The sequence below is a fragment of the Osmerus mordax genome, chromosome 7, assembly GCF_038355195.1.
Source record: "Osmerus mordax isolate fOsmMor3 chromosome 7, fOsmMor3.pri, whole genome shotgun sequence".
NCBI classification, from domain to species: Eukaryota; Metazoa; Chordata; class Actinopteri; order Osmeriformes; family Osmeridae; genus Osmerus; species Osmerus mordax.
Window position 1 is genome coordinate 7,167,420 of NC_090056.1, and position 22,523 is coordinate 7,189,942.

Sequence of the window (22,523 nt, forward strand, 5' to 3'; positions counted from 1 at the left end):
GCTAGATCCTGTACTACCTCGAGAAAACGAGGAAACAGGAGTACTCAAAGAGGAAGTAGAACTGGCAACTGGGGATTTCTTAAGACATCTTCCCTGTCCTGGGTGGTCTCTTACCCTCTCTGTGGGTCCACCACGATGGCATAGGGCTCATCGATCATGCCAGAGATGAGGGTCTTCCGATTGCGGCCTGATATCTGGGCCACTTCGATCACGTCCCGTCCAGAGTCGGTCCAGTACAGGTTACCGGCCACCCAGTCCACAGCTATACCACGAGGCATCTTCAGCTCTGGGATCTGAGGGGGTGTGGAGACAGTCACTGGCTGGAGTTTGTTTGTGACAGGGATTGAACGGTCTTGTAATCTTGGGTGTCAAATGTGTTTTTTTCATTCTTTGTAAGAATATGTGTCATGTTTTTGTGTGCGTAACTAATCCCCACACACACACACACACACACTTTTTATTAAGAAAATCATATTTAGCGGCCGCATCCTCAGTCAATATAGTAGATACCCCTGGTATGTGACGTGGGCGTGCCGAGCCTCACCTCCAGTGTGGTGACCCCGCCCTCGCTCTGGCGCCGGTGCCGGTGGGAGTTGGAGGAGGGGCCGGAGGGGGCGGAGCTTCCGGGCAGCTCGTAGGAGGAGATGCGGCCCGTGTGCCAGTTGGTCCAGAAGACGCGGTTGGTCTTGACGTGCAGGTCCATGGCGTCGATGCGCACGTTGGCGTCGCCCTGGAACGTCTGCTCGTAGCGCCAGTTGGGCATGCCGGGGTCCAGGCTGCGGATCTCGTTGTCGTCGGCGATGTACAGCACCTGTCTGCTGCTGTTGAGGCCTGGAGAGGAGGGGGACACGCATGGAAATATGTAAGCAGTTGCTTCAATTATAACACACACAAACACATTTGTTTATTTGACAAGTTCTTGGCCTTTGGCAGTCTGGCTAAATGAGCCATTTGAGAACCGTGTCCTTACTGTCTGCCTTGCAGGTGTCGTTGATCTTGGTGAAGTACTTGCTGCAGCTGCATTTGTAGGAGCCCTTGGTGTTGTTGCAGATGTGGGAGCAAATTCCAAACTTCTGACACTCATTCTTATCTGAGACAGGTCAGGAAAAGGACAGGTTAGGGAAACGGTGACGGGTCGGTTAGTAAATAAGTGAACACAGACTTGTCCTCTTCTGGCGTGTGCTACAAGACATAAAGGAGCTTCTTAGATCCAGCAGCACGTGCATCTTCTGACAGAGAATCCAGAGTGACGGAACTCGGACAGACACGGCTTCCAGGGCGTGGTCTCCTACCTTGGCAGGTGTTGTGTCCAGTCTTCTGGAAGCCTGGCTTGCAGGAGCAGAAGGAGTCCGTCCCGTTGGTGATGCAGTGGGCCTCGTCTCCGTCCCCACACAGGGTCCTGTTACTCCTGCAGTCGTTCAGCTTGGTGTCTGCACGGCACACGGACACACAGCCATTACGGACTGTTAGCTAGGGTTGCTACCAAGCACTGTTTGCTGTGTGTTGCTGTCACATAAATGGTGAAGGGATTACTGACCACCACATTTCATTAATTAGCTACCGGTATATATGGTGGGGTTGAATCCATTACGGTTTAAGTTTATATGTTGTTTTCAAAACACTGTGCATTAGAATGTATAGTAAGCACACTTTTATGCTAACCGCTTTTTCATTTAAGGGATTGGTTTGGTTGAGACAAAAGTACCGCATAGAACTTAAAGCGTCAATGAAGATTCTCGATTGTAAGGAGTTCTTACACCTTTGACTGGGATCATGTTTTCACTAGGTTTTCCGTTAGCGTGGTGAAAGACATGAGTTCTGCTTCAAGTCGAGACTCGCACCTGTCTTGCAGCTGATCTCGTCCGAGCCGTAGTCCTCACAGTCGTTGAAGTAGTTGCAGCGCAGGTTGGAGCTGATGCACCTGCCGTTGCTACACAGGAACTCGTCCTTCTCACATGAGGGAACAGCCGGGGGGGCATCTGGGAGCACACACACACATCAAACGGTTGTAAGTTTGGTTACACACACACACACACTACAGCTACAGTACATTTCAAAACAACCCCATGAGCAGAGATAAATTGAGGAGAGGTCATGGCAGCTGGTTCCCACAACTCACGGCAATTCAGTTCATCCGAGTTGTCCCCACAGTTGTCAACACCATCGCATTGTTTGGACACCCGCAGACACACACGGTCGTTGTGGCAACGCATAGGCCTGGTGGTAGGGCACTGGAAGTTCCCTGGGGGAGTGGCAGATAGGAGATAGCAACAGGTCAGAACAGGCTTTAGGACCTAGATGTGTGTGTGTGGAGAGGAGTGTCCTCTGGTGGTGTGGGTGTGGGAGTGTGTGTAGTGTGGTCTGAGTGTATGTGTGTAAGTGTGAGTGTGTGTGTGTGAGTATGTGTGTGTGTGTGCGTGTGTGTGTGTGGTGTACTCACTGCACTCGTCAGGGTTCTCATCAGAGTTGTCTCCACAGTCGTCCTCTCCGTCACACTTCCAGGCCAGGGGCTTACACAGGGAGTTGTTACACTGGAACTCATCCAGGGGGCAGTGTCGCGCAGCTGCCACAGGGAGGAGAGGGAGACCGTTACAGCCTAGCTACTGACACGTCCTAAAAGAGCATCCGGTGATGAGCAGGACAAGGAGTTACGATATTCATGACGCGCGTCCGTTATTGGTGTTGCGTTCGCCTGCGGAAACACCCACACCGACGCACGTCGGGACGAGCGTGAGCCTCCTCGCACACTCACCGGTGCTGTTGCACTTCTCCTCGTCGCTGCCGTCCATGCAGTCGGCGTCGGCGTCGCAGCGCCAGCGGATGGGGATGCAGTGTCCATTCTTACACTGGAACTGGTCACTGTCGCACTTCAGGTCACAGCCGTGCTGAGGACGCAAGCACAAACACCGCCGTCACCGAATATTCCAAAAGCTTCGGGGTTTAAATCCCAGCGAATAATCCAGTCCGCATGTATCCTGTCCTATCGATTCAAATGGATTTTGAAAAGCTTGTCGCCAAACGTATAACTAGTCTGGAATCTATAATGTGACCTAAAATAACAGGATTCCACCTGTTAGCTCGCACACTTTGGTGCGCCACAGATCGCTGAGGATCAGCTAAGTCACTAGCTTACGGTACCTCATCAGAGCCGTCGGCGCAGTCATGGTCGCCATCGCACTTCCACCTCCCAGCGATGCAGCGACCGTTGGTGCAGGCAAACTCGCTCTCCGAACACTGGCGAGGAGCTGGAGAGAGAGGTCCGCCGTCAGACATGGTAAACTGGTAGAACAGCTGAGACACGACACAAAACTAGGGAGAGCACAGGAGCCGTGTGACGGACATGCAGGAGGGAGGCTGAAGAGGAGCTCTCTGAACCAGGGCGACACGGGGCGACACGCAGTCCAAACCATCCACATGTTCTCCGTGTCACAACCTACACAAACCGACTTTTAAAGTGACTGATGTTGTCAGGAAGTAAAAGTCTGTCTGTAGAATGCTTTTCGCCAAATCATCTGGATCTTAAAACACATCTACACATCATGACTAATGAAGGTCATCTATGAAAAAGTACTTTGAATGCTAACTACGATTAACATTCCTTAAGACATTTTAGAAACGTCGATCTGGAGCTCTGCGTCGGACCTGTCCCAGCTGTGGTAGCAGATTCCTTTCGGGGTATAAATGACCAGGGTGAGGTTGGGACAGAGTGGGATGCGATGGGGATGGGGAACACGAGGCAGGTTAGGGGAGGGGAGGAGAGGAGGAGGGATGAGAGTGGAGACACCTACCTCTGGAAGAGGCCGTGGGGACGGTGTGAAATGAAACAGACAACAGATGAGGTGAGATGCGTCGGAGGTGTCAAAGTGGGATGTGGACTGTGTGTCCACTGAGCACTGATCTGACATGACTGGATTGGTACGAGCTGCGCTGAGAAGCACAGGCCTCGCCCTACCCAAGCATGTTGGATCGGAGCCAAGGACTAAGTCAGTGAGACAACAACTATGAAACCATAAGGACCACTCGCTAAGTTGGCCGAATGTCTTAGCACGGTAAGGGCATTACATACTGAATAATAGACAACATTCCTGTGTAAAACACTTAAAAAAACACATCTCACCTTGGACAAGGAGAGTGTGTGTGTGTGTGTGTCAGGGACACCTACTGCAGTTGTCTTCATCAGAGTTGTCCCCACAGTCGTTGTCGTAGTCACACTGCCAGCGGCCAGGCACACAACGGTTGTTCTTGCATCTGAACTGGTAGGGCTCGCACATCCTCTCATCTGCACACACAGCATCCAGACCATCAACTCTGTCACATGACTCACAGCAGCAAGACCACATCAACTCTGTCACATGACGCAGCATACAGGCAATAGACAACCTTAGAAAGTCAACAGTGGTCTGCACTAATACAAAGCAAGCATCGTGCTATGACCATCCACAACTATCACGCCAGAAAAAGAACAATCACACAAAACAGGGTCATGGTCTCGAGGGTGTGACCGAGAGATGCTCTCTTCCTGTGCCTGTCTGCCAACCCTTGTTGCCTAGGAAACGGCGCACTTACCGCACTCCTCTTTGGGCTCGTCTGATGAGTCGCCACAGTCGTCCTCGCCGTCACACTTCCAGCGAGCGGGGATGCAGCGGCCAGAGTCCTTACAGCGGAACTCATCCACACCACACGTCATCTGAGCTACAGGGGGGACGGAGGAGGGGGTGACACACTGAGAACCACACACACTGTGGAACCATACACACTGGAGAACCAAACACACTGGAGAACCACACACACTGGAGAACCACACACACTGTGGAACCACACACACACTGTGGAACCACACACACTGTGAAACCACACACACTGTGGAACCAGACACACTGTGGAACCACATACACTGGAGAACCACACACACTGTAGAACCACACACACACACACACAGTAGAACCATACACACACTGTGGAACCACACACACTGTAGGAGCAGGAGAAGCAAGAGGTGGAGGTGATCAAGACAGGGGAGAAGTAGGACGAGCGGGGGGAGGAGGGGGAGGAGAGGAGGAGGGAGACAGCAGGGGGACAAAGGGGGAGGAGCAGGTGAGGACGTGACTTACTGCAGTTGGCCGGCTCGTCCGAGCCGTCGACGCAGTCGTTGTCGCGGTCGCACACCCAGACGCGGGGGATGCAGCGCTTGGTGATGGCACACTGGAACTGGGTGGGGGCGCAGGTGACCTCCGCTGGGGGGAGCAGGAAGGACAGGTGGAGAGGCGTCAGTGTCAGGACACAGAAGCAGACAGGGACACACAGGTGGAGACAGACAGACAGGCAGAGGGAACTCACGACAGTCCTTCTCGTCCTCCCCCTCTCCACAGTTGTCCTGGCCGTTGCAGCGGAAGATCCCTGGGATGCAGCGATTGGGGTGGGAGCACTTGAACTGGCTGGGCAGACACACATGGATGTCTGTGGAGCAGGACACACAGACGCACAGACAGACAGACAGACAGACAGACAGACACACAGACAGACAGAAAGACAGACAGACAGACAGGTCAGAGACTAAGCAATGTAAAAGAGGACAGAATACTAATACACAAGTTGGGAATTATGAAAGGCGTACGGAAAGAGAGAGGGAAGATGAGCAGTGTGTGTGTGTGTGTGTGTGCGTGCGTGAAGGAGAGAGACAGGAAGTGTGCGTGCGACACAGACGACGTGTCGGGGACAGAGACAGAAATGGCTGCAGTACCGCAGTTGGCCTCGTCAGAGTTGTCCTGGCAGTCGTTGTCCCCGTCACAGATGTAGGCGGGGTTGGTGCAGATGCCCGTGCCACACTGGAACTGACCCGGACGACACTTGAAGGCCGCTGACAGGAGGAAGAGGGGACAGGAAGTCACTCTCCGTCTGTCACGCCAACCTGCGGCCTCCTAACATGCCAAGTTCCTCCCGTCATTATTGTGCCCCCCCCCACCCCCCTCACACACACACACACACTTACGGCATTCAGCAGGCTCGTCGGAACGGTCCCCACAATCGTCCTCGGTGTCACACTTCCACCAGAAGGGGATGCACTTGTCGTTCTTACACACAAACTGGAAAGCAAGAGAAGGATGGGAAAGAGAGAGAGACAGAGAGAGACAGACAGGTCAGACAGTAGCAGGTAGGCGCTAAGGAGCTCGCTACACAGCCTGTCAACTGTCAACAGATGATCCCCAGGCACAAGCACTTGATCAGACACCAAGCAGAAGCTCCCGCTGTGCACGACAAGAGGCCCTCAGCTGTCAGACAGAGAGCTCTTACCCAGCAACACAAGTCCTACAGGTGTCATCTATATAATGAACAGACTGGGGTCGAGTAATAACAAACCCTGTGGCGTGCTTCCTGTCATTCACCCACTGTCAAGACACCAGGGGAACAGTTCCACAGGTGGCAACTCTGAGCCAAATCAAACACAGCCCACTTCCTGTCAGCTGATCACATGCTCACATGATCACATGGGCACAGCGAGGCCTGCTGCTCACCTGGCTGGCGGTGCAGTTGGACATGCAGGTGCGCCCGTTGTGGGCCAGGTAGAAGTTGGTGGGACAGGCGCACTTGTAGCCCCCCCCGGGGGACAACAGACACAGGTTACTGCAGCCCCCGTTGTTGGTCTGGCACGGGTGATTCCGGACTGGAGGAGGAAGAGGATGAGCCAGAGGATGTTAGAAAGAAAATCTTTGGCAAGATAGTTTAGCATCTAACTCCGGGATGGTAGATGAGGTGTGTGTGTGTGTGTGTGTCTCACCCTCGGGCTGGCGGTAGGGGTGGTAGATGTGGATGTCCATGGGCCTGTGCAGGGTGGTGATGAGCTGGGTCTTGTTGGTGCCCAGGGTCTTGTGCGCCCTGTTGATGGACTTGGTCTCCCAGTCAGTCCAGTAGAGGTACTCCTCGAACAGCGTCATGGCAAAGATGTGGGGGATGTCCTGGGTTAGAACTGTGGACACACACACACACACACACACAAACAAACACACCGATATTAACATTTAGTCATTTTAGCAGACGCTCTTATCCAGAGCGAATGTATTAAGACACATTAGTCCGAAATCATGAAAAGCCAAAGACAAACATCCATTTTCGACCAGTGTCAACAAAAGGAAAAGTAAACATCTTTTTGAACCTTGAATCTGGAGACAGGTAGTACCAAACATCCAACAGTGACACCAGCATTCACCACAGCCATGACAGAGACCTGGCTGTCCTGGACATTATGTCACGGGGCCACGCTTCATCAGGGTTTAGCACAGTAATCACAGAGTTTTCCTATCATTATGCTCCTTGTGTTTGCACTGTGTGTGTGTGTGTGTGGGTGTGCATTTGTGTGCGTGTCAGGAACATGCTGTTATGGAAACACACCTCTATTAGCGTACCACTGTTGTAAAAGCACAGTAGCCCAACAGGGTGAAAACACACACTGTGGCGTACAGTACACACACACAAGCAAGTGTACACACAAAAACACACGCGCACACATCATAAGTAGTTTAATACCGCAATAGTGACAATCATAGTATTGTGGAAAGCAGTAAATATGCACAAACTGAGGCAGCATTAGCAATGTTGTCATATGAGGCTGGAGCAGAGATGGGAGGGCAGTTAGATCAACATCCCATTAAACCAGTCTTATCTGAACTCAAACACAGTATCTCGCTCCACAAACAGACATGGCTGCTTTAGTGTGTGCGTTAGGGTGACCACCATCAAACAAACCAAATGTGGGACGATTACTAAATTGATGTGGGACAATGTGGGACATGTTACCAACATTAAAACATAACCTCAAACTGTTATATAATGTCTATCTAACTTAATAAAAACATTTGTATTATGCTTTGTTCTTTAGTACCTTCCAGAAAACACCATTACATCACAATGTAACATAACATGTCTTTATTGTTGGTCATATTCTCCTCCATGTGAAATAGAAAAGCTGCTTTTACATAGACTGCAAAACACTCTTTTGGTATCCCCTTCTATCGGCCTCACCCAGGTTTATGTCCTAGCCCAGTCTCTAATAAAATAACATTTTCTCTTTTTTGTTTGCCATTATGCCGCCTTGTAAAATTTTTATTTACCGAATTTTCCATTTTGTTTTCTGACAGGGAACACATGGAATGAATCACTGCTCCACATTTGGATTGACAGCCGTCACAACCCACAGTGACCGTGTTTACTCCTTTCTTTTCAACCATTGGATAAGATTTAAAAAACGGCTGTTTTTATTTGTACTTCTGACGAAGCGCTGTTAAATGAAGGTGAAAACAATGCCGCAAAAATGATAAACAAAATGCTTTCTCAAAGAGGCAAAAGAACGCATGCATGTTTGCTTAATATGATTTAAAAACCAACGGACTGATGAAAATGCGGAAACATTTTCTCAATATGCGAAGGGGTGGAAATGCTGTGCGGTACAGCACAAAGGGCGGGTGACGGGTGGTCACCCTAGTGCGCGTGTGCGTCAGTGGGTTGGGGTGGGGGACATGTAGGATAGCACAGGCTACAGGTGGAGCAACACCACAAAGTGAGCATGTGTAAAATAAGTGGAACTCCATGGTTGAACCTGACCTCACAGCCCTGCTTGTAAATCCACCCCACATCACCTTAAACACAGGTCTGCATCCACACACACACACACGCACACACACACACACACACACACACACGTGAACCAGGCACCCCCACTTGGCTCAAGGAAAACACCGGCGGCATGGTCTAACCCTAATTCCCAGAGTGCACTCTGTGTGAGATGTGCTGACCGTCCGGGGCTTTGGCAGCGGGAGGAATTTCAATGGCATAGCTCCCTCACGCTCGGGCATTCTTCTGCACGCCTGGTCGACTGACAATATCAACTATTGTGCCGTGCTCTCTAACAAGGCCGCCTGCCGGCCAGTCATCGTGCAGGGCTGGGCGCACTCGGGTCACAACAATCGTCTCCATTCAGAGGCCTGGTCCTCTGGGGCCCTACGACACTGTGCTGCACCCGCTCTGCTCTTTCTGCAGCTCCCGTACGAGTGTGTGTGTATGTTGGTGTGAGTGTGTTTGGGTAAGTGTGTGTGTTTGGTTGGGGGGCTGTGTGTGTGTGTGTGTGTCCGGTTGGATGGGCGTGTGTGTGTTTGTCCGGTTCAGTGCGTTTTACATAACTGCTGATGTACTCCATTTTAAATGGAGCAGTGAGTGTGTGTGTGTGTGTGGGGGGGGGGGGGGGGTACTTTCTGGCTGTATATTTTTGGATTTACACACAAGTGAACGCACATGCACGTGGCATGTACATTGTATAAGCACATGTATGTACTGTATGCGTGGGCACAGCGCGCGTGTGTGTGTGAGTGTGTGTGTGTGCCTGTGCACAGCGTGCGTGTGTGTGTTACCCGTGTGTCTGTTGGTCCCGTCCAGGCTGGCGAACTGGATGTAATCCTCCCTGGCGTCGGCCCAGTAGATGCGGTCGTTGATGAAGTCGAGCGTGAGGCCGTTGGGCCAGGTGATCTTGTCCTCCACGATCACGCTGCGGTTGCTGCCGTCCATCCCGATCCTGCCGATGTGGGGGCTGTCGCCCCAGTCAGACCAGTACAGGTACCTGGAACACCCACACCCATCACCCACTACATACTGCACCACCCAGCTGAACGCCTGTCATGTTAGACAGACGCTGCTGGGATATGCTGCACATTAAGGTTGGGAATGTTTTGGTACCTCGCAATTCGATTGTTGGGGTCGCAAATTGATTAAAAATCGATTGTCTACATTTGTGAATCAATGTGAATCGCTAGAAGACTGAATCGTGATTCGAATGTGAATCGATTTTTTCCCCCCACCCCTACTGCACATCTTTCCATTCATCCCTTTCTGCCAGGGTAAGCTATGCTACGCTATACAGTCCTATGCTACTATCACCCCTCCCTAGCAGACAGGTTAGAGCAGCATTGTTGCTATGCAGACAAATGATACAGTAATACACTTTGGTACGGTGACTATTCAGTCTTATAACGCTACAATACACGAAGCAGTCCTCATCTGGGCTTTCACATCCCTTCCTCAGCGAAACTAAAGTGGTTTCATCAGTCAGGCTTCGGTCACAGGGACAGCTTCCACGAGGGTCAGAGTGGGTGCTGTTTCCTACCCGTTGCGTATGTCCACCGCCACAGCCCTCGGCTCCTTCAGCCCGGTGTTGACCAGCACGGTCCTGTAGGCTCCGTTCAGCTTGGACACCTCGATGGTGTCCCGGCCCTTGTCACACCAGTACAGGTTCCCGCCCACCCAGTCCACAGCCACCCCGTCTGGGTTACTGAGGGAGGTCCTGTGAAGCACCTGACCCACAGCCAATCACACGGTCACACAAAAAGAACTAGCAGGTAAAACGCACTGGCATCTGTTTTACCAGACCATAGAGTGACTAGCAAACTATCCAATCACAGAACAGCTAACAACAGACTGTCCAGTCAGACTCACAGGTGGGAAGGGTGAACGGGGCAAATTACCTCGACGTTGCTGCCGTTCATGTGCATGCGGCGAATCATGCTTCCCTGAGTGGTGACGTCTGTCCAGTAGATCATCTGCTCTGCATAGTGAAAGTCCAGGGCTACTGCATTGTTCAGACCCTGAAATACACACACACACACGCAGACACACACACAGACAGACACACACACACACGTACAGGTGAGTACAGCCATTCCCAACAGGCGTGGGTGGTGCTGCTCCGGTTAGATGGAGGCGGTGTGTCTAACCTGTTTGATCAGGGTGTAGTTGGTGCCATCCAGGTTGAGCTTCCTCAGGTAGTAACGGTTGGCAAAGATGAGGTAGGGCTCCTCCTCTAGGAGAGGACACACGGCAGGGACACGTTAGACTGGGACACACACACACCTGCAAAACACAGACCACACCATCCACCCCTCCCACCACACAGGCGCAAATCTCACCGGAGGTGGACTTGCAGACGGTGGGGTCGTGGGGGCTGAGCTGGAAGCCCTCCACGCAGAGACAGTGGAAGCTGCCGTGCGTGTTGATGCAGCGCTGGGTGCAGGGGTAGCTGCTCGTGCACTCGTCCACGTCCACGCACGTCTTCCCGTCCCTCTTCAGACGGAAGCCGGGGTGACACCTGCACTGCGAGGACCCCCGCGGGACACAAGACGGCGTGTCAACACACACACACACACACACCTTCCCTGTCCTGTGTTCAGCCTGGTCTTCCGGCGCTCGGGTGTGGTTTGGCGCGGGACGGCCGCGCGCGCGCTTACCTTGAAGCCGATCTTGAGGTCGTCGCAGAGCTGGGAGCAGCCGCTCAGCTTGCTGTTCAGACACTCGTTGATGAAGCAGTTGAGCTCGTCCGAGCCGTCGCCGCAGTCGTCGTTGCGGTTGCACAGCAGCGTCTCGTTCAGACACTTGCCGTTGCGGCACATGTAGGCCGACTCGTTGCACTTCCTCTCTGTGAAGCGGGGCGGAGAGGGATCGTTAACATTCAGCCCAGATCATTCAGCAGGGAGGGAGGAATAGGTGGCGAGGTGTTTTATTGACTTTGGAAGGTTTCCACAAAAAGAAACCGAAAGGAGCATACGCAATACACTCACACACACAGATACATACACTCACACACAGATACACTCACACACACAGATACATACACTCACACACACACACAGATACACACACACACACAGATACACACACACACACACAGATACACACACACACCTGTGTCCAGGCAGTTGGGGTTCTTGGGGGCCTCGTCGGAGCGGTCCTGGCAGTCGATCTCTCCGTCACACTCCCAGATCTTCTGGTTGAGGCAGCGTCCGTTAGCACAGCGGAACTCCTCCGGGCCACAGGTGGCGTACTCTACACACAGCAGACCAGGGTTAGGGTCAGGTGGGGTACTCTGCACACAGCAGACCAGGGTTAGGGTCAGGTGGGGTACTCTGCACACAGCAGACCAGGGTTAGGGTCAGGTGGGGTACTCTACACACAGCAGACCAGGGTTAGGGTCAGGTGGGGTACTCTGCACACAGCAGACCAGGGTTAGGGTCAGGTGGGGTACTCTACACACAGCAGACCAGGGTTAGGGTCAGGTGGGGTACTCTGCACACAGCAGACCAGGGTTAGGGACAGGTGGGGTACTCTGCACATAGCAGACCAGGGTTAGGGTCAGGTGGGGTACTCTGCACACAGCAGACCAGGGTTAGGGTCAGGTGGGGTACTCTACACACAGCAGACCAGGGTTAGGGTCAGGTGTGGTACTCTGCACACAGCAGACCAGGGTTAGGGTCAGGTGGGGTACTCTGCACACAGCAGACCAGGGTTAGGGTCAGGTGGGGTACTCTACACACAGCAGACCAGGGTTAGGGTCAGGTGTGGTACTCTGCACACAGCAGACCAGGGTTAGGGTCAGGTGGGGTACTCTGCACACAGCAGACCAGGGTTAGGGTCAGGTGGGGTACTCTGCACATAGCAGACCAGGGTTAGGGTCAGGTGGGGTACTCTACACACAGCAGACCAGGGTTAGGGTCAGGTGGGGTACTCTGCACATAGCAGACCAGGGTTAGGGTCAGGTGGGGTACTCTGCACACAGCAGACCAGGGTTAGGGTCAGGTGGGGTACTCTGCACACAGCAGACCAGGGTTAGGGTCAGGTGGGGTACTCTGCACACAGCAGACCAGGGTTAGGGTCAGGTGGGGTACTCTACACACAGCAGACCAGGGTTAGGGTCAGGTGGGGTACTCTGCACACAGCAGACCAGGGTTAGGGTCAGGTGGGGTACTCTGCACACAGCAGACCAGGGTTAGGGTCAGGTGGGGTACTCTACACACAGCAGACCAGGGTTAGGGTCAGGTGGGGTACTCTGCACACAGCAGACCAGGGTTAGGGTCAGGTGGGGTACTCTGCACATAGCAGACCAGGGTTAGGGTCAGGTGGGGTACTCTACACACAGCAGACCAGGGTTAGGGTGGGGAACAATGCTGTTACATTGTGCCATGTAACAGTTAAGTAGTTAGACTTCATTTTGGTTTGGCAGTACAAGTCAGTTCAAGTGAAACTTGGTATGGGGAAGGATAGGCTTTAAAGTGGATGTTAACATTGACTTTATTTTAGAAATACAACCTTCAACTGCCCCTTTAAAACATCCATCAAGCCCTTACACCTCTACCTCAACTTAAACCTGAACGGTAGCCATAACCCTAACACGAAACAACATTGACATATGGATGAACATAGCGATGTCTTTGATATAGGTATTGCTATGTAGGCACATGGTACCGAATGTAACCTTGGTGTAAAGTGTTGCTCTTAATATAGAGTTAGCTCTCCATGCTATGAGGCTCATTCCACACACACTCACCACACTCAGGAGACTCGTCAGTGCCGTCGGTACAGTCGATATCATGGTCACAGACAAAGTGTTTGGGGATACAGTCTCTGTTCTGACACATGAACTCGTTCTCGTCGCAGGTGTTGTTGTACACTGAATGAGGGAGGAGGAAAGGAGGAGCAGCGAGGGAGATGGGGTTAGTGTCGGAATCGGAATGTTCTTGGGCATTGGGATGCCCTTCTAAAGTAGCCTGTAGAGGTAGCAGTACTGTAGCGTGGTAATAATGAAGAGATGTTGTGTGTGTGTGCGTGTGTGTGAGTCTCACCACAGCCAGCCTTGATGTTCTCGTCAGCCCCATCAGGGCAGTCCTTGTCCCCGTCACACTTCCAGTGCTGGGGCACACACACGTGGGACCCAGGGCACTGGAACACCTCCGGACTGCACGTCTTAGACACTAGCACACATACAGCGTACAAAAGGTCAAACAACTCCTTTTGAAAGCAGACAAAGAGGTTCGTAGCTGAAACTAGGCTCCGTAATACCCTGCCATACTATTCACTCTGACCATGGAATTGCATCGTGTAATTTACACTTTTCGCATGACAAATATTTTGCTGTGTATAACACTGAGTGAGGGGAATATATTGAATTACATGAAAGCTGTACAGTGCAGATTGTAAAGATAATACAGGCTCCTTCAAAGCATCATTGGCGCTGGTCACTCACGACAATTGCTGCCCTCGTCAGAATTGTCCCCGCAGTCGTCCGTTCCATCACACACCCAGAGGCCGTGGATGCAGTTGTGGTTGGCACACTCAAACTGGGTGGGCGAACAGAACTTGTCTGCAAAGAGTACGCCAACAACAAACGAGAACAGGACTTCACGAAACAGTCTAGATTGAAAGAAATCCTTCACCAAAACCTCGTCCTTGTGAGGCATCAGACAGCGGCTCTGTCTCTCAGCGAGATACAAAACAGACATCAAACTACGACTTTGACCGTTTTCTGACTAGTTCATTTGGAGGAGTGCTTTCAACTTGTTTTACGACAACAGGACTAGTGACAGGGAAGTCAGATAGAAAAAGGGCGACTGACCACAGTGGGACTCGTCCTCTCCGTTCTCACAGTCGTTGTCCTTGTCGCACGTCCAGCTCATCGGGATGCAGCGTCCGCTGGGGCAGGAGAAGTAGTTCAGGGGACACTTCAGCTTCCTCTTGTCTGACGGGAGACAGCACAAACACACCCTCAATCTCAACGTCAAGACTCATTTCAAGTATATAAAAAAAGGCATTTCTTCAATACAATTACATCTCACATTGTCGTTTTTCCCCAGTGACGGGAGAAAATCCACCACCGGCACCTACTGAGGCGTGAAAGGTCATTTGACTGAAAATGGTGGACTGACCTTGGCAGTTCATCTCATCAGAGAAGTCCCCACAGTCATTGGTGCCGTCACACACCCAGGAGGGCAGGTAGCACAGGGTGGTCCTCTCACAGCTCTGGAAAGTGGCTCCCTTCACCCCCAGACGGAAGAAACGGGAGCAGTTGGTCGGCACTGGGGGAGGGGAGAGAGAGAGAGACAGAGAGAGAGATAGAGAGAGACAGAGACAGAGAGAGACAGAGAGAGAGAGAGAGAGACAGAGATAGAGAGATAGAGAGATAGAGAGATAGAGAGAGAGAGAGAGAGAGAGAGAGAGAGAGAGAGAGAGAGAGAGAGAGAGAGAGAGGTTAGTGAAAGTGGAAAGGAACCTTGCGCTCGCTGCAAACGTTCCATGCTCGATCGGAGCGCCTGGGGAGACTTACAGCAGTTCATCTCGTCACTGGCGTCCTCGCAGTGGATCACCTGGTCGCAGCGGCTGGAGTTGGAGATGCAGCTGCCGTCTTTGCACTGGAACTCTCCCGCTTTGCAGAGGGTCACTGGGGGGGGGGGGGGGGGGGTGCGAGTGCGTTAAGAGGTAATGTGAGCACGAAGAAATAAACAGTCAGGGGCAGCAGGTTGGTAGTTAGAATGTTCCCAGACAACACACAAAGACACACACACACACGCACACAAAGACACACACACACACACACACACAGACAGACACACACAGACAGACAGGCTCACTGTTGCAGGGCAGCTCATCTGAGTGGTCTCCACAGTTGTCCGTGCCGTCACACCAGAGCTGGTGTCGGATGCAGCGGCCATTAATGCAGCGTCTGTAGCCTTTCTTACACAGCCGATTGGCTGTAACCCAGAGTGATACAGCAGGAAATAAGCAGGTTTCTAAACCCGAGGGAACCAAATCAATACGAGAGTGTTCAATGATAATGAAAGTCATTCACAGTGTGTGAGAACTCACAGCAGTAGGACTGTTTTTCGTCCGACTTGTCCTTGCAATGGGCCATGCCATCACAGGTCAGACTGTAGCTGATACACTCCCCATTACCACACTCAAAGTCATCCACACTGCTGCACGACATGTTCAGAGCTGACGGGAGCAAATAACATCAGTTAGCAGAAGTTATACAAACCCTTCAACGGGGGGGGGGGGGGTTCAAAACAATATCGATACGAGTTTTCATTTCAAGCAGGGAGTTTAGTCACAGAGGATCCCGTAGTGACGACGTCACACGGCCCCAACCACTCACCTGAGCACGTGTTGTCTTCCAGGAGTTGCCGGTTTCCACGGCAACTGCATTTGACCCGTCCGTCCGACCTGAGCAGACACAAGTCCTGACAGCCGCCGTTGTTGGCCAGGCATGGAGAAAACTCACCTGCACGACATGACAGCCCAGGCAGGGCCAAGTGTTTAGAGTTGGGAGTTTCTGAGGGGAACGTTTGCATGAGATGTCTGAAATCTTCCTTACGTAACGATGCCTGACCACTTACATCTGTTCGTGTCATTCGCCACGGCGATGATTCCCATTGGCTGCTGGGGGATGTCAGCGCGCAGCACCTTCATGTCTCCCCCAGTGAACTTGTCAGCCCTGAAGACGGCTCTCCTGATCCAGTCAGTCCAGAAGATGTAATCCCCATACAGGGCCAAGCCAAACGGATGCACAGGCTCGTTCATCAACACCACCTGGAGAGAAAGTTCAGTTGGGCCTTAAGTTGAGGTGCCAGACCAGATTAAACTAGCCACGCTGGTCTAACGTCAACTCTAGCCGTGGACTGCATGAGCTCCATTCACACTGTGTCCCATTCCATCAAGTCTACCAACGAGGTCAATTTCATCCCATTCCGTCAACGGCGTCAAACAGAGTCAAGTCGGCTCTCGTCACACGGGTCTCTGACATGTGACTGATGTGACAACTCACGTAGCGGCTGCTGCCATCGTACTCGCAGCGCTCTATCTTGTCCAGCGTGGCGTCACAGAAGTAGAGCTTCTCGGCTCGGTGGTCTATGGCCAGCCCGTTGGGGGTTTTGATGTCGCTGCCGATGATGACCAGCATGTTGGCGCCGTTGAGAGACGCCCGCATGATACTGGGAGAGTGGTCGTTCCAGTTGGTCCAGAACATCAGGCTGCGGAAGGACAAACGACGACGGAGATGAAGGAGTTACGACACACAGAAACAAAGCAGAGAAAAAGGTTCCCTGACAGCATGTCATACTAGCATCATGACTCCCGTGTCCTGGAGCCCTTTCACCCCACACAGGAGGCTGGTCCCTCTTACTCTTGACACTCGTCCAGCACGAAGGCGCGGGGGTGGTCGTTCTCGGACATGGTGACCACGGTGTGGCGGTCGTAGGCCACGGTGCGGCTCTGGTCCACCGTGTGGCAGGTGATGGTGGAGGTGGTGAAGCTGGTCCAGTACAGGGTGTCCCAGCCCCGGTGGTAGGCCAGCCCCTCCACAGAGCCCACGTCTGGGGGACAGAGAGAGAGAGAGAGAGAGAGAGAGAAGGAGGGGGAGGAGTTAGCGTAGGTGTTGGAGACTGGCTGTGCTGTCGAAAGGCCCTGGTGGAGCCAAAGCCACAAAAATATGATCTCCCCCTTTTCAGTTTCGATATTTAGCGTAGACTATTCTCTGTAACCAATTGGGATCGTGTCTCTCTCTACCCATCGCTGTCTGGGTATCAGCAGAGTCTGACCTTTCTGTTACTGCTCTGACTTAGTGTCTCAGAGAGAGGAGTCTGGTCAGGGGACAAAGCCTGGGGAAAAGTCAACCACAGAGAAGCCTTCAGCAGGCCTGTCAGCCAATGAAAGAAGGTTCCTTGTTGCCAGGCGCTGCAGGGCTACATCGAACGGTAATAGTAAATCATCTTTAAAGATGGAACAGGCTGCACGCATGGTTAACTCAGAGCGACGTCTAAATGGCACTGGGAAACGCTCTTATATGGCCCTGTCGGACCATATCAGCTCCAGGGCGATGAGGCGCTGCGAGGGAGAGGGTCGTGGTTAGGGAGAACGGGGAAGGTGACGGAAAAAGAGAGAGCGAACGCAAAAAGAAACAGAGAAGGACAAACTCATTAAAATACACTTCCATTTTTTCTTTTTTGGTGAATAACAGAGTTGGTGGGGGGTAATTGTGTAATAGAGTTAGGTCTTTGAAGGCCTGCTGTTTCTGGAGTTGGTTTAGTGGACACCATCCTGTTGGTTCACGCTTGGCTGCTCTCACACACACAAGTACTGCTCCCCGTGGACCGTCTAATTCATAGTGACTTGTTATTTCCAGAAAAAACACAACAAAAGCGCCCACTGGAGCTACTTCGGTCACCTTAGGGAAACTGGCGGGGTGAACACGTCAGGAGAGAGCTAAGCTTGTTAGTGTGAAGCAGTCTTCACACGCACGCACGCACACGCACACACACAGACACACACACACACATCCCCTATATTCGCTCAGCATTGCCACCCCGCATCGTAAAGTTCCCTCGACACCAGTCTCCCAGGCTCCTTCAGGGTTTAGCTTCAGTGGACTTGCGTCACTTCTCACAGCATCTTTTTATGACCCACAATTGCTCACTAATAAAACCCCTGGACACTCCATGTGAATGTTTGCCAATGTTTAAAAGTCAATAATTGCTTGTGGGTGGTGAAAGGTTGCAATCTATACCATAATGTGCATTCAGACCCATTTTGGTAATGTATACTGTATACAGCCACAATACAAAACTTTCCCATTACAGTACCATTAAGTAACTCAGGTACTCCTAGATTACACATATACTACACTATAATTTACCACACAAAGAGTGACCTCAGACAGTAATGGCAAGAAGTAAAGGATTAAAATGGCATGTAATCTTCTGAGACCACTCCCCAACCTCCCTCCATCCATCACCTCCCTCCATCACCGCTTCATCACCCTGTGTAAACAGGGGTGGGCCTGCAATGATGCGACGACATCGCCTCACTGACGAACGAGCAATGAGCATGTTACCTCATCTTTCTCTGCCTCCCCCTCCCTGTTCTCCCTCCCTGTTCTCCCTCCCTGTTCTCCCTCCTCATCGTTCAGCCTCGCCCGGCTGATGGAGTCTGGGGCTGGCCAGCTGGTGAAGAGCCACTAAATGACCAACGACCACAGCGGCGCTGGGAGCACTTAGCATCAAGTAGCATTGACTGCTTTTAATGTGGAATTGCGGAGACACTAGCGATCGCCACGATGACATTGTCCAGGGTTGCTTGGTTTCAAGAAATCAATACAAGCTCAGCGCCAGGGCTGGACTGACATTTGGTCTTTTTTTTCCACCCCAAACTTCTCTCTCTTTACGGAATACAGGATGTTCCCAAGCCTCTTAAAGCTTGTGTTCTGAGGAAGTTTACATGGATTTTTCCTTTTAATTTTCAATCTTTGGAATGGGAACTTGCAGTACTTCCCAAATAAGATCTGCCTGGACTATGAATCAGTGAAAACGCGTGCAAATAATTGTACATCGAAATTACAACAAACCCTGAATGAGCAACACGCTAACCAACAAGCAGAACTAATTCAATTTTTGTGTGAAGGAAAGACCGCAAGCAGATGTGATAGCTCAGAGACATTGACTGCTCATTTAGCATGTCATCATGAGTGTCGGCTCTGCCTCTGATCAGTCAGCGTGATTGGTGGAGACGTGGGTTGGGTGTGAGGCAGTAGGGTTGAGGTGTCTCAGTGTGTCACCATGAGAGACCTCATGGGGGTCATTTTGGGGAACGCCAGTTCCCAAAAGTGGGGCAACAGGACTGACGGGGGGATGTTGACCACCCTGGTGCCGATGCTGGACAGCTTCATCCTGGTCACGGGGCTGCTGGGTCACTCCCTGGTCATCGTCGTCATGGCGGGGAGGCGGCGGAGGAGCGGAGGGCTGGTGGCCCAAGGGACCGACACCCTGCTGGTGGCGCTGAGTGCGGCCGACCTGCTCCTCCTGCTCTGCCTGCCCTTCCACACCGCCGCCATCGTCCTGGGCTTGTGGCCCTTCGGCAGCTTCCTCTGCAAGCTGGTCAGCTTCCTGGGCGTGGCCTGTTCGTCCGCCTCCGTCTTCACGCTGGCCACGTTGGCGGCGACGCGCTACCTCACGGTGGTCCACCCCACGTGGGCGTTCCGCTCGCGGATGCACCGGCGCCTCAAGCTGACCGCGGCGCTCCTGTGGGCTCCGGCCGCGGCGCTGGCGGCGCCGCAGTTCGCCTTCCGCACGGTCAGCACGTCGGCGGCGCTGCACTGCTTCGCCTTCCTGTCCGACCTGAGCCAGCTGGTGTACGGCACCGCCCTCTTCCTGTTCGCCTTCGCCCTCCCCCTGGGCGTCATCGTGCTCACGTACGCCCGGATCTTCTGCTTCCTGCGCCGCACCCAGCGGCTGGGCCGCGCGCCCCAGCTGGAGCGCTACCAGAGGCAGGTGACCCACACCTCCGCCCTGCTGGTGGTGGTCTTCACCCTCTGCTGGCTTCCCTCCTACGCCCTCATGTTCTCCTTCATAGGAGGCACCATCAGCGGCAACGCCGGCTACAGGTCCTTGGCCATCTTCGTGCGGCTGCTGGCGTCGTCGTCCACGGTGGTCAACCCGGTGCTCTATGTGTTCATGTCCCAGAAGTTCCGGCAGGATCTGGTGGAGCTGGGGCGTGGCCGGCGGGCGGGGTGTAGGAGGTTGCTGGTTGGCTGTCCTGTCGTGGTGGGCAGGGACATGGTGCAGCCTTTCAACTCTGTGGAGCTGGACACGCCCTCTGACAGAGCGCAGCCCTGACTGTAGGGGCCGCGTGGAACACGACCAAGTAACACTCACCGGAACTAAGGCTCACTGCTGAGCACCTTGTAGGCACTGCCACCTACGGGCTGTGCACACTCATCTCTCCACCACCAGGCATTTAGGCATGTGAAATAACTATTTTTGCACCAAAAGTACAAAGTTTATGCGGAATCAATTCCAGATTTTCTGTGTCAACAATCATAAAACCATCAAATCTGTCTCGGCTGTTGCACTTTCTATGATTCTTTAATTTATTTTCCAATTAAACTTTCATTGGAAAAACCTTTTTTCCGATGACTGTTTATCTGGAAGTCAAGTAGAGTTTGCTGTTGAATAGTTAATACGATGAAATCCAAGTGACAGACTACAAGTGTGCGTGTGTGCAGTGTGTTTGTGCTAGTGTGAATGCAGATGTGTGTGTGTGTGTGTTTCCAGCAGCGCTAAGCGACGTCTCGGCCCCCTAGCTGACCGGCTCGTGCTGTGTGCTCATCACAGCAGCCCCTCCAGGGGCTCTGTGCTGTCAACATGAATGACAGCATGACTTTATAAACTGGGTATTAGTGGAGACAGAGATGTTTCTCTGGTACACACAGCTCTGGGAAGTAGTGTGTGTGTGTGTGTGAGACAGATTAGAAAACAAAGATGTAAATAGGTAAAAAGATAAAAAGATTGTGGGGGGGGAAAGGATGAAATAAAATGAAAAGATAGAGTCGACCAATGACTAGCACTTACTCTCCACCACAATCTTGCGGTCTGAGCCGTCGTCATTCATGGACTGGATGTTCCCAAAGTGGATGTCGCTGAAGAAGATCCGATTGGCCCCCTTCCCTCCTCCCCCGTGGTAGTCGAAGGTGAGGGCGATCACGTTCTTCATGTGCTCCGGGTCCTCGAAGGGCTTGATTGGTGCGTTCTTGTTGGTCTCGTCTGATAGGTGGATGCTCTTGAGGATGGTGCGCTCCGAGTACAGCAGGTAGCCGTCGTAGTCGCGGCAACTGCTGTTGTTCTCCGCCAGCATGCCGTGCGCGCAGGCACACGTGCGCTCGTCGTTGCCGCGGTAGAGACACAGCTGCTCACAGCCCCCGTTGTTGTCCTTGCAGATGTTGGTGCCTGGAGCGGGGGGGGGGGGGTGGGGGGGGGGGGGGTAGACACACTTAAGCACACTATATACTAATGTAAGGATATGAGGTGTGCATGTGTGCGCGTGCACGGATGTCCCTCACACACAGGCGGGTCCAGTGAGTGTGAATGTGCCAGTCAGTGCTAGCGTGTGCGTGGGGCCTGCATGCGTGTTCCAACCTTGCTGCCTGTCCCTGTTGAAGACCTTGATGTCCTTTAGCTGCACTCCGATGCCCGTCCTGAGGTAGACGGAGGTGGTGGCGTTGTCCTTGCTGCCTCGCTTGATGGATCCGTTGGCGTGAGTCCTGCTCAGACACACAGCCCCCTCACACCGTGAGCACACTGCAAACTACATATTCTAGTATAAATGGCTTATCTGGTAACTTAACTTAAGTCAATTACTTTAAATGTTTTAAGAAATCTTATGAAGTGAAATTTTCTTACTGCACTGGCAGCCAAATGTACTCATTTTAAGCAAAAGCAAGCTCAAAACTAATATGTTTGCACTTATATATTATTAAATTTTTTTAGGCATTTTTGCAGTGCACCAGCACACTCCAAAACTGGCTCATAAATTATTCACATTCAGTAATACATAAAATCTCTAATATTATTATCAGATTTGCGCATAGAAATGTGGTGTGGATGTGTGTAGTTAGATATGTGACCTGTCGCTCCAGTAGATGTAGCCCTCAAAGACGGACACAGCAAACATGTCCATGTTGTTGTTCACCAGCACCAGCTCCCTGTTCTCTCCCGTCTCCAGGTTGATGCGCTCGATCCTGTCTGTACGAGCATCGCACCAGTACAGCAGGCCCTCCTGCAAACACACACACACACAATAACTACTACCTTTCTCACCATCAGAAAAAAGGAAGAAAATCGCTTACAGTAATGATTATCCATGATGAGCAAGTATCTAGTGAACAGGGTGTG

At 52.3% G+C, this 22,523-nt stretch overlaps 2 protein-coding genes across 2 annotated transcripts in view; one reads left to right on the forward strand and one right to left on the reverse strand.

Annotated features, from left to right (window-relative positions):
• Window positions 1–22,523, reverse strand: part of lrp1ab (low density lipoprotein receptor-related protein 1Ab) — an 82,303-nt gene that overhangs the window by 6,699 nt on the left and 53,081 nt on the right. Inside the window, exons 39-77 of the mRNA XM_067239669.1 lie at window positions 22,256–22,407; window positions 21,768–21,892; window positions 21,204–21,578; window positions 16,985–17,174; window positions 16,628–16,832; window positions 16,200–16,392; window positions 15,959–16,084; window positions 15,670–15,798; window positions 15,435–15,554; window positions 15,131–15,244; window positions 14,733–14,882; window positions 14,423–14,545; window positions 14,054–14,170; window positions 13,653–13,781; window positions 13,358–13,480; window positions 11,719–11,859; window positions 11,265–11,452; window positions 10,947–11,130; window positions 10,755–10,840; window positions 10,506–10,625; window positions 10,148–10,335; window positions 9,399–9,604; window positions 6,776–6,964; window positions 6,513–6,661; window positions 5,990–6,083; window positions 5,741–5,857; window positions 5,338–5,457; window positions 5,112–5,234; window positions 4,567–4,692; window positions 4,163–4,279; window positions 3,139–3,245; window positions 2,753–2,885; window positions 2,441–2,563; window positions 2,120–2,242; window positions 1,842–1,979; window positions 1,293–1,430; window positions 971–1,090; window positions 545–831; window positions 115–293 (exon numbers count right to left, since the gene is read on the reverse strand). Coding sequence (XP_067095770.1) covers window positions 115–293; window positions 545–831; window positions 971–1,090; window positions 1,293–1,430; window positions 1,842–1,979; window positions 2,120–2,242; window positions 2,441–2,563; window positions 2,753–2,885; window positions 3,139–3,245; window positions 4,163–4,279; window positions 4,567–4,692; window positions 5,112–5,234; window positions 5,338–5,457; window positions 5,741–5,857; window positions 5,990–6,083; window positions 6,513–6,661; window positions 6,776–6,964; window positions 9,399–9,604; window positions 10,148–10,335; window positions 10,506–10,625; window positions 10,755–10,840; window positions 10,947–11,130; window positions 11,265–11,452; window positions 11,719–11,859; window positions 13,358–13,480; window positions 13,653–13,781; window positions 14,054–14,170; window positions 14,423–14,545; window positions 14,733–14,882; window positions 15,131–15,244; window positions 15,435–15,554; window positions 15,670–15,798; window positions 15,959–16,084; window positions 16,200–16,392; window positions 16,628–16,832; window positions 16,985–17,174; window positions 21,204–21,578; window positions 21,768–21,892; window positions 22,256–22,407 — 5,867 coding nt within the window. The remainder of the gene's footprint in view (window positions 1–114; window positions 294–544; window positions 832–970; window positions 1,091–1,292; window positions 1,431–1,841; window positions 1,980–2,119; window positions 2,243–2,440; window positions 2,564–2,752; window positions 2,886–3,138; window positions 3,246–4,162; window positions 4,280–4,566; window positions 4,693–5,111; window positions 5,235–5,337; window positions 5,458–5,740; window positions 5,858–5,989; window positions 6,084–6,512; window positions 6,662–6,775; window positions 6,965–9,398; window positions 9,605–10,147; window positions 10,336–10,505; window positions 10,626–10,754; window positions 10,841–10,946; window positions 11,131–11,264; window positions 11,453–11,718; window positions 11,860–13,357; window positions 13,481–13,652; window positions 13,782–14,053; window positions 14,171–14,422; window positions 14,546–14,732; window positions 14,883–15,130; window positions 15,245–15,434; window positions 15,555–15,669; window positions 15,799–15,958; window positions 16,085–16,199; window positions 16,393–16,627; window positions 16,833–16,984; window positions 17,175–21,203; window positions 21,579–21,767; window positions 21,893–22,255; window positions 22,408–22,523) is intronic.
• On the forward strand, window positions 19,425–20,468 carry LOC136945689 (galanin receptor type 2-like). Its single transcript, XM_067239668.1, has one exon. The coding sequence runs from the start codon at window positions 19,425–19,427 to the stop codon at window positions 20,466–20,468; it is 1,044 nt and encodes a 347-aa protein (XP_067095769.1).